This window comes from Numida meleagris, chromosome 4, assembly GCF_002078875.1.
Source record: "Numida meleagris isolate 19003 breed g44 Domestic line chromosome 4, NumMel1.0, whole genome shotgun sequence".
Taxonomy (NCBI): Eukaryota; Metazoa; Chordata; class Aves; order Galliformes; family Numididae; genus Numida; species Numida meleagris.
In genome coordinates, this window is record NC_034412.1 from 53,612,044 (window position 1) to 53,623,227 (window position 11,184).

General features: G+C 47.6%; 1 protein-coding gene across 15 annotated transcripts in view; it reads left to right on the top strand.

Annotated features, from left to right (window-relative positions):
• Nucleotides 1-10,945, top strand: part of ADGRL3 (adhesion G protein-coupled receptor L3) — a 490,362-nt gene extending 479,417 nt beyond the window's left edge. For 14 of the 15 annotated variants that reach the window (XM_021393480.1, XM_021393481.1, XM_021393496.1 and 11 more), the window contains one exon: nucleotides 1,596-7,653. In XM_021393480.1, the coding sequence (XP_021249155.1) occupies nucleotides 1,596-2,395 (800 nt within the window). In that variant the 3' untranslated portion in view covers nucleotides 2,396-7,653. Of the gene's footprint in view, nucleotides 1-1,595; nucleotides 7,654-9,759 lie in introns of those variants that run through there. The other variant, XM_021393493.1, reaches the window with a different exon arrangement.

Genomic DNA, 11,184 nt, shown 5'->3' on the forward strand with positions numbered 1-11,184 from the left:
TATGTCTGTGATGGCTAGTTGACTTTTCGCATAGCTCCCTCGTTTGTTTGGAAACCCAGGATATGGCATCACCTTCCAAGCTTCAGAAACCTAAAAGACAGCAGACACATTTGGGCATTTCACTCAAAAGAAAGAACAAAAGCCTGCAGTAGCACTTTCTAGCCATTGTCATGCACAGCTACGACATCGCAGATATAGACTGAATCCTGTATTTTCAGAAGGTACACATGCCATGTACCAAGCATGGTAAGAGCAACTCTTAACCTTAAATTGTTGGATAATGGCCCCTCTAATCCACTGATGCTTGCTGGGAGTTGCTCATGATTTTTTGGCAACACCCACAGCCCTTAGCTGAAAGGTTGATACGGGATTTTGTGCTTTCCCATGTCCGTCTTCGCTCTGGGCAGGCCATAATCCAAAACAACAATATGTGGCAGCTTAACCTGCCAGTGGCCTGAGTTTCTTCTCTCTTGCTACCTGCTCCACCGTACCCCATAGAGTGAGCAAGGATGGCATCAAGCTGCAGTCTTGCACTGGCCATGTTGACAGGCCAGCAGAAATGAGACAGCAGTCAGTGTTACAGTAGCAACCAGGCCAGTTCATTGCTAAAATTTGGAGGTCTCATTTATGCAGCTGTCTGTGCATATCTACATTCCTTGTGCAAGCCAGGCATCTGAATTTCCCTGGGCTGCATCTTCAAACGCAGCAGGCAGGGAAGAAGGTTGGCAAGAAAAACTCAGGAGTGTCTCCACGACCCCGGTGTGCGTCCCACCATGTGTGCCATACTATGGAGTGACAGGACTTGCTCTACCTTCTATTGAGCCCTCTGCTTTCACTTGGAAAGGGAGATGGAAGGTATTTTTAAAGGCTATGCAAGACCCTGCCACGGCTGTCCCCAGTCCCAGTTGCATTAGGAAACTCCCACCTGACCAAGGTCAAGTAAATTATTTTGGCTGTGCCCTTAGGCCTGGAGGGGTAGGGTATTTAGCCTTGTTGCAAAAATGCTTTGGACAGGAAGCACTTTGTGCTCCTGTGCTCACTGCACGAGCTAATCACAATTCTTGCCTTTAGAGCTTGTGCCTTTCCTCTGATAGGGAGTGCGGATTTATTTCCCCCCTCCGAAGCTAGTAAGGGTACAGTCCCAAGTGAAGTTTGGCTGATGATTAACCTACACAGCAAATACTTCTCCTCAGCTGAGGTGAATTGCCAAAGCCCTGCAGCAAGGGCAGTTTGGCCCAGCTAAGGCTCACGTATCGCTCAGCTCTCAGGGAACATGTAGAGCAAAGCCTGGAGCCTCTGGAAGCAGCAGTGTACAACAGCCAGAGGAAATACTGGCACGGAGAGGTTACTCCCTCCTGCTAGCTAATGCCTTCCATTTTCCAGCGGCGAGGCCCTAAGCCGGCAGCGAGGCCTTAAGCCAGCGAAGCGGAGCCGCACCCTCAGGCCTGGGCCGAAGCACTCTCCCCAGTGCTGAGACGGCGCGCCGCTTGCTTCCCCCCCCGGCCCCGCGGCAGCCTAGGAAGGGTGTGAGTGTGCACGTCCAGCGTGAGTGTCCTGTTTGTACAAGTCACCCTCTCTTGTGTAATGTTTTTCAGAGGGGCTTCTGAACAATGCCAGGGATACAAGTGTCACGGATACTCTACCACTGAATGGTAATCACGGCAACAGCTACAGCATCGCCAGCGGCGAGTACCTCAGCAACTGCGTGCAAATCCTCGACCGCGGGTACAACCACACCGAGAACGCCCTCGAGAAAAAGATCCTGAAGGAACTCACCTCCAACTACATCCCCTCCTACCTGAACAACCACGAGCGCTCCAGCGAGCAGAGCCGCAACCTGATGAACAAACTCGTCAACAGCGTGGGCGGCGGGAGCGAGGACGACGCCATCGTGCTGGACGACGCCACCTCCTTCACCCACGAGGAGAGCCTGGGCCTGGAGCTCATCCACGAGGAGTCAGACGCCCCGCTGCTGCCCCCCCGCGTGTACTCGGCTGATGGCCCCCAGCCCCACCTCTACAGCCGGCGGCGCATCCCACAGGACAACAGCGAGAGCTTTTTCCCCTTGCTGACCAACGAGCACACGGACGACCTCCAGTCGCCCAACAGGGATTCTCTGTACACCAGTATGCCCGCGCTGGCCGGCATGCCTGTGGCAGAAAGTGTTGCCGCCAGCACCCAGACCGACCCCCCGCCGGCAAAAAGCGGCGACGCCGATGATGTTTACTACAAGAGCATGCCCAACCTCGGCTCCAGGAACCACGTCCATCAGCTACACACGTACTACCAGCTAGGCCGAGGCAGCAGCGACGGCTTTATAGTCCCGCCAAACAAAGAGGGAACCTCCCCAGACGGCAGTGCGAAAGGACCCGCTCATTTGGTCACTAGTCTATAGAAGGTTGAGCAAAAATGAAGAAAACGGACACCCACGGCCCCTCCGTAACGCTCGGTTTACTGTTCTGAGTTAATACAAGCAGTGGTAATATTGTGTGTACTCCTAAATCTTCATGCTGTTCTAAGCGAAATGAAACTCTCGGACTTTTTTTACTGGAATTTTTAGGCCAGCCCGGAGAGAACAGGAACTGCTGCCCCCTCCCTCCCCCCAGTTCCTCCCCATCCTCCCTCCCTTCAGACAGACTTCATTATGTTAATGAAAGAGATAGGACAGATAACGGCACACTTCGTGGCCTTCTCAAGTTATGCTGTATTTGTTTAAACGATCCTTGATGCTGTGTTGCTCTTAATACTGAGGACCTGATTTAAGAAAGAAAAAAAAAATGCAAAGAAAAAAAAGGCCAAAAATGTGCATTTGAAGCTAGTAGCGATGACGCATCTAGGTGGGAGTGCTGCACAAAACAAACAAGCTAGCAAACTGTCTGTTACAAATCCGGATCATGCAACGGGGTTTGATCACTCACAACTCGGTTTGATCGCAGCGCCCTTCGCTGCAGGAGGAACCGAAAACAAAAATTAATGATATGGAAGGGAATCCTAGAATTATATGCTAAAGGCATATTTTATGTTTTGCTGTATTAACTGACGATCAAAACTAATGGCAGAAAAAGAGAATCGAACAATTTCTATGTAATGTACAGATACTAGCATTGCACATATAGTCTGCTTTCTGTTCCTCCAGAACTTGCGTCCCTGTTAATGTAGTGGAAAACAAATAAGAACTTTTTCTGTTGTGCTGGTCTTGTAAGTTTGTCTACCAGTAGGAGCAAGGTTTTTCATAACTCCTATTTTTCTTTTCTTTCCTTTTGCCTCTCCCCTCCGTCCCTCCCACCCTGGTAAAAAGTCTCACTGGGCAGAAAAACCAACACCACTTTCTAAGGACCATTTTTAGGAACGCGATGGCAGTTTCTTTCCAACCAAGAGAGTCTTTTCTTTCCTCATCGTGTATCTTTCTCGAGCCGCCGCATGGCCGGCAGACTTTTTGCAGAATAGAGCAGGGCAAACTTTATGTTTACAGTGCACAACCGATCGTAACAAGAATCCTGTGAAGCATCTTTGGCAAGCAGCCCCTCACCCAGGCCGTAGGTTCGTATCTAGAAGCCAAGAGGTTTTTGTAGTCGTAGTGGGGCTTCTGCATGAGACGGCGATTTCCCCATAGGAGCTAAGGGCCTTCATGGCCCCGTCCGGTCCCCGTTTAGGCACTTGTACTGCAGTGGTTAAGAAGAAAATTGATTGATGCGTAGTGATCTAAAAAGTACTTTTGCAGTGATTTTTAAAGAAAAAAAAAAGTCTTCTGTTCATTATTTCGCCTAACAGGAAATTTATTTATTTGACACGATTTTAAGTAACATAGGCTTTCCAGAGGTAAATTAGCAGCACGGAGTATAATTTCTTCTTTTTTTTCTTTTTTCTTTTTTTATTTTTATTTTTAATTTATGATCATTTTGTACGGTCTCAGCAGTTGAATGACCTCATTACTAATATTTGTTGTAAAAGTGAAGCTTGTTTGCCAACCAATAAACAACTGATCACAATTTAGAAGACACTGTATGTATGTACTGTACAATTAATCTCTCTTCTCTGTTGTTCCTTTCTCCATCGCTGTCTTCAGTACAAGTTTCCCACTCCTTTAGGGCATGGGTGAGCAATGCCAAAGAGAGGAGGCCTGGCTGAGCAATTTAAGCACAAACATTACCCAGCTACAGCTGAGTAGAAGTATCAGGCTAGCAGCACTTGTTTCTGGGTGAGAACAAAGCTGGCCCAAGTTTCTTGCAGGTTTTCTTAGCTCTGTTTTGTGCCTACTGTATAAACTAGACAATGACATGCAAATGATTTGAGCATAGTATTTCATGTGTCTTTTTAATCATTGTAATGTTTTTTTAATTATTTTTTGTTTTTTAATTTTGATTCTTCTGAGATTAAATACTGCTGGTAGCATGTCAAAGAGTAAAAGAAGTCCCCGTTAGGCCTCAGTCGTTGTTTGCTGTCTCTTTATTTTCTTGTTCCAGACATATGCAGAGCTATCCTTCACCAAAGGCTCTATTGCCAGCCCAGGCAACATTGCGCTAGAAACCCCATTGGACTTCCCAGTGGCCCAGCCCCTCTTCAGGACCCTCCAGAGCAACTGGGTCTGTGCAAGGGGCTGTCCTGAGCCACCCGAGGTGTTCCTGCAGCCAACAGCTCAGGCCAAAATGCCTTGGGAAGGAGACCTCATTTCTGACCATGCTGTACCTCTTGCCAGGTCTAGATTTTGGCCTTTCCCACCAGGAGCTTGGGAATCACAGCAAAACAGCCACTGGCTAGCCAGGCTGTACCCTTGCTCTTGATACGCCTGCCCCACTGGCTTCTACCTTGCTGCCTCCCTGTGTAGCTTTATTTTCTGTGCCAGCAGGGACTGAGCTGGGAGGCAAGTGGTAGATTCATGCACATAGCAGTTCAGATTTCATAGCTAAACCAGTCTTTGCCGCAGTCTAGCAGAGGCCGTGGGGCCTTGAAGTACCTCTGTTTTGGAGAAAGTTAAAGCTCTTCTACCTTATTAGTCTCCAAAAAGTGATCTTCCAAGGATTTGGTGGGATTAAACTCCTTCAGAGGGTGAGATCCACTGTAGCAAATATTGCCATGATAAAATGGGAGGTGAGTGATCAGTGCAGTGTGCCTGAAGCTGCAATAACAATCCAGGAGTAGATTTGCTATGAGATGACTGTGTCCAACTGTGTCCTACTGAACATCTTTGGCTTTTTTCAATCTCAATGGTCGTTCTCACCTAGCCCCTTCCCACGTATTTCAGCAGGAAACAGGCTTTTTTCCCCTTCTCCATCCCTTCTCACAAGAGCTTCTGTCCTCCAGCTACCATGCCTATTAGCACTTTGATTGCAAAAGCCACTGTTTATTTTCAGGCTGATTATTTCCATCCCCAGGCTGATCTGGCACCACAGGGTTCGCTGTTGGTGCTTCTTACAGATTTGGAAACAGCAGAATCACAAAACAGAGGGGAAATAGATATCATTAATTACATCAAGCCAAATATGTTTTAGGACTGTCATTTGGTTTGGGGAGGGAGGGAGCAGGATAGAGGTTATTTTTTTCATTTTTTCCTCTTTAAACAGTTTCTTATCATGTCAGACAGTTGATTATTGGCATGGTGAAGGTTTCTGCTTGTTGATAAGTAACTCAATAGATGCAAGTGTTATGTGACTGGCAACATAGGGGTGTCTTTTGTGCAGACTGCAGCACGTGAAACTCGGCTCAAGCCCCTGAAGCCTAAAATGCTGTTGGAGCAGGAGGTAGAACTGCAGAACTTCTGAGGCATTTCTTAATGCTGAGTAAAGGCAGGGAGATGCAAGAGAACAGCATGTGGTGCACATCGTGGCCTGACAAAGAGACAGAAACAATTATGGTATTTAAATCCGTACCTATGATTGGGGCACACAACTTTGCCAGCTGGGTTGAAGTGAATAAACAGCCCCATATCAGAGGGATCTTCTCTTTTAGAGCTTTGTTAAAAGAAAGAAAGGGAAAAAAAAGATTTACCTTTAGAGATAGAATATTGAAGCTTCATCATTTGACTGCAATAAGCATCTGACTTTCCATGGAAAACAGATTAGATGCAAAAAGGCAGTGCTTGGTCCTACAGAGCCATTGGTCTTATACATGGACCTTCCCTATTGGAAGCATGGGACCAATTTAAGGAGATGTTGGTTGCTAGGCATGTATGGAGTGAGGATTTCCAATGACAATGCATAGCTTGAGTCATACTTTCTTCTGAAAGTCTTGCTTGCAAGTGGGAAAGGGGAATGGAGAAGTGCAAGGCTGTGAGGTGAGCACTGAGCGTTGCATGTTCCTGAAAATTATCCTGGGACATTTTGCAAGTAGCAACTCCCTTTTTCCCATGCTCCTTCTAACCTGCACATAAGCAGGGTTACTTTCTTTGTGTATCCCATATCAGAGATCAGATTGCTCCATAGCTACTGGATGCACCTGTTTGCTGGGCTACCACTAAGTTTCCTACTGCTCAAGGACACTTTGGCTCCAAAGGGCAGTGCTGCCCATTTTCTGCAAGAGCCATAAGGGACAAGCTGCATGAGACTGTAAAGATCTCCCCAAAACTTGTGAAGGAGAGACAAGACATGACAAGAAAGACTACAAGACTATGTAGGCTAGAGGTTTAGGGTGTTCACCACGGCTTTGGAAACATCACGTAGGCAATATTGCTTACTACGGTGCTGCTCCTTTCCTCCTGGTGATTGCATTTAATTCCCTGAAATCTGAGTGTTGAGGGTCCTTATGTCCCTACCTATGTCCCTGTTGCCCTCACACACTCTTGATCTTGACAGTTCATAAAGAATATAATACCCTGCAGACTTGCCTGCATAACAGGAATGAAAGGATAGCTCATCTTATTAAAAGCTGTCTCAGGAGAGCCTAACAGCAGTGGCTTGGTCATCTGTCTCACTCTGATCTCTTCCTTCCATTTGAAAAGAGAAGTTCTTTATTTTTAGCTACCTGCTGCATTCAGCTAGACTCTATGCAAATTTGATTCAATGAATATTTTAGGGTTTAAATAGTCTGTGCTCATGAACATTCTCTAAGCGTCATGTTGGTGCAGGTTCTTCAGAAATGGATCTGAGAACATCCTGCAGCACAATGCTGAAAGCAGATAAAATCAGTGATTAATGCTGCCAGGGAAGGCAGCAGCCACATTGTCAGGGGGCATCCTCTGCAGGGACACCAACAAAAGCAAGTGGGGCTGCGGCCCCAGGACGGGGAAGCCCACACTCTGCAGCCAGTTTTTGCTGCTGGGCATTGGGCTGGGGCTAGGTGAGCACCCAGTGGGGCAGCAAGCCCTGGGGATGTGTGGATCATGTGGCTGGTGACATGTTTCCCCAGTTCAGGAGAGATGGTCTGATTAACGCTGAAATATTGAGGCTAGTCAGCGTAGCCAGAACTTGGAAATCTTCCTCTTCCACACCAGAATAGCTCTTAACAGGTGGTTACTGTTTGTTGTATTTGGTACTCCAGATGGTGATAGTCTCCTCCAGCACAATGCCAGCAAAACAACTCAGCTTCCTAACTATTTGCTGTCTTTTTGATTTCCCCCTCCCTCACTTCTTTTCTTATGTTTCTACTCCTTAAATACTCTGTACACATGTAAAAACCCAAACTAAAACCTCGATAATAAAATATATATATATTGGTAAACCCAGAGCAGTTATTATGTGCTGGAAGCAAATGCTTGCTTTTTGACAGTGCTGCTTAAACCCAAAGCAACAACTGAAATGCAGGAGCAGAGCGGCACGGCCTCCCAGCTGGTGCACATGGCCACGTTATGGATGAGGTCTGAACCCCACGTCCCATAAAAGCAATCTTATGCCCAAAGGGAAGAAGCATCCGCTTTTGTTTAATGGGTAAATTGTTGCGTCCTGGTGACAAGGGTGAATATAGCGAGAGCCTACAGCTGTCTTTTCCTTTTTTCTTTCTTTTTGGTCTTAAAGCATTGAATATTTATGGCTTCCCTCAGTGCCGTGCGTGCCTCACCCACAAAGGCAGGGCAACGCGTTACACATAGAGTTACAGTACAAAAAAGCAATGCTGCATTGCTCTGAACACGTACAGATGACCCAGTATCTTCCATTGCCACTTACAGTCAAATGCATGTACTGTTATGACTTTAGAAAGGTTATTTCCAGCAGCATGATGCTCCATGGGTAAATTATGGTTATAATGAAGCTGTTTTCAGACTGTCTTCTCCCACCTCCCCCCAAGGCATCTTGCGGAGAATTTAGTTCAGGTCCCTATGGCAGGAAAGCTCAATGCAAGAGCAAATGCCTGTGCTTTGGAGGCTTTGTGTCCTACCTGCAGCAAAGGCTTTGCCTTTCAGCAAGCACGAGTCTCTGTTAACCTCCACTGATAAATGGGTTTTGGGGGATGACTGGTCAACAATTTCATTAGCTGGGCCAAGTTTATGGAGGATAAAAGGAGTTTTCCCCCTAGTTTTCTCTCTGTAGAGGAAAGGTTGTACATTTTTCAAGCTTGGCAGCCCTGTTAGCAAGGCCCTCCCCAATAGATAAATGATGTAGTACATTGATGTTGTGCCTTCCCAGCCCTGCACGCACCTGGGCTCTGCCTTCCCACTGCCTCCATCTCAGCAGGCTCCTGATTGTTGCCATTCGTACATGCAGGTGAAAAGATAGTGTGGCTTTAAAGAGTGCTTCTTATCCAATAGATGGGATTTTGGATTCTTTTCCCCAACATTCAGTATACACCCAAACATTTTTAGCTGTTGTGATACAATGTGGCAGTAGAAATGAAAGGAGAAAGTGCATCCCACTGCCTGGAACAAAATGATGAATTACAAGGAAAGCAAGAAATTCTGTCTTCTTCAAAGAGCAGCAAAAATAGCCAAGCTGAGGAATACGTGTGAATAGTTTTTGGTTCTACCCCCAGCACTTTCCTGGTAGCACTTTCTTAGTGAGATTTGCTGCAGCAGGGATTTGCTGGCCGTTGGATGGACAGGAGATGGGGTGAAGTGATTTACCCTTAAAAAACGGCTGTAATTCTCTTCCAGAGTATGTCTGGCCTACCTTAACCTCTCTCTGGATGTTAAGGGAGCTTGTTACCTGAATTGTTCCCTGAGTGTTCTTGCATGTGTATGCTTCACCCCAAGCAGAATGTGGCTGCCTCTCCTGACCTGTGGCCCTGCAAGCAGGCATTTTCCTCCTGGAGCTGCAATTATTACAGAGACAGCTGTACAGTAGAGCTCTCAGAGACAGCCTGTGAAGTACTCTTCAGATAATGTCTGATATCAAAACAAATCTGTTTACTCTGCAGTGATTCCTACTGATTAAAAAGTGGGGAACCCACAGAAAGTGTCATTTGCTTCAGCAAGCCCCACAGCTTGGTACAAGCTCAGGGTTGCAGCTGTGGAGCTGTGCTCACCATGGGAGCAGCAGGCACCTGGGCACAGCCCATCCTCCAGACCCTTTGGCTGGTTCAAGATGCTCCTGAAAGGAGCATGCATTTTTCAGTGAGAAAGCAGTGAGGCCCTGGCACAGGCTGCCCAGAGTGGCTGTGGATGCCCCATCCCTGGAGGAGCTCGGGGCCAGATTGGGTGGGGCCCTGGGCAGCCTGAGCTGGTGGGGGGCAACCAGCCCACGGCAGGGAGACTGGAACCAGATGTTCTTTGAGGTGCCTTCCAACCCAAGCCATTCTATGATTCTGTGATCACAGAGGTTTTCACCTGGTTTGCCCAGTGGCTGGCTGTGAGGTGTTCCTCTGGCTTTACCTCTCTCCCCTTGTTCTCCACAGAGAGCAGCCGGACGCCCAAGCAGGAGCCGGTCTTCAGGAGGGTCACCATGGAAGACAGCGTCATCTAGCATCTGTACCATACCGCCCCGGCTCCTCGCTGCCTCGGTTTGCCCATCCTCCCCCAGGATGGCCCAACGGGGGAGGCCCAGCCACCAGCCTCAAGAGACTCCTTGGCAAACCCACTCATTCCCGCAGAGAAACCAGCCTGGCCGGGCTTTCTGCTGCACTGAGGACCATACCTTCTTGCTTGGCCGGTTTGCTGCTTTTTTTAAGATGAGCAGAACTGCCAAAAAAAAAAAAAAATTCTTTTGTAGTTCTGTCTGCTCCTAATGTTGGCTTCTTGACTGGAAAACACAGACATGAGCATGTTTGCCTCACTTCCCAGACCCTGCTGTGCTGCAACCAGGTCCCTGCTGTAAATACAGGGGCTCAAGGAGGGAAGGAAAAAATATATAAAGAAATGACCCCGGTGCCAGAAGAAGGTGGACTGCCGTCACTTGTAAATAGGGATTGACCAGCACGCAAACCTGGCAAAGGCTTCTGGGAAATGTTGCTTGGATTTTATTGTCATGTGTAAATAGAGATATTTTTTGTAAAAATAAGCCTTAGTTTCTCGTGGATCACGATTCTTCCTCAGCCCAGCTGGGGATGGATGGACGCAGAGCCTGGCAAGGGTCCTGCAGCCCAGCCATACTGCAGCAGCGTGGGAAGCAGCCAGAGGATGGAAGACAGAGGACTCAGCAGGAGTTTCTCCTTCGCTCCTACCAACAGGGAGGACTTTCTGGCCTCTGTTCTCCCCATGGAGCTACAGCCCACTGAGGACTTGGGTAGCTCGGTGCAGGTGTGGGTGGGATGGGCAGCATTGTCATGAGGGATGCAAGCCGTGTTGGTGTGGTTCCCCTGAGTCTTCTAACATTAATTAAGAAAAAAAAAAAAGACTCCAGATCCTGAAGACCTGTTAATGGCATTGGGCCAACTCTTCGGCTCAGTGCTGCAGTGCCACACAGCAAGCAGGGCTGTGCTCCAGCACAGGTTTTTGCAGAATATGGCAACGGTGGAGGAGCTGTGAGGTTTCACCTTCACCCTGCACAACTCAGAGGCTACTTCTTCCTTATTTACCCTGCATGGATTCATGCAGCAGATGGAAAATACATATCAGACTGAAAAAAAAAAAAAAAAAAAAAAAGGACATCTGAAAAATTGACCCAGAATAACTTCCTCTAGACATAAAAGGCTGTCACCTTCTTTTTTCCAGGAAGAAAAATAGGAAAGATTTCTTCTCAGAAAGAGTGATAAGACATTGGAACAGGCTGCCCAGGGAGGTGGTGGAATCACCATCCCTGGAGGTGTTCAGGAAACATGGAGATGTGGCACTGAGAGACATGGTCGGTGGGCATGGTGGGGATGGACTGTTGGTTGGACTTG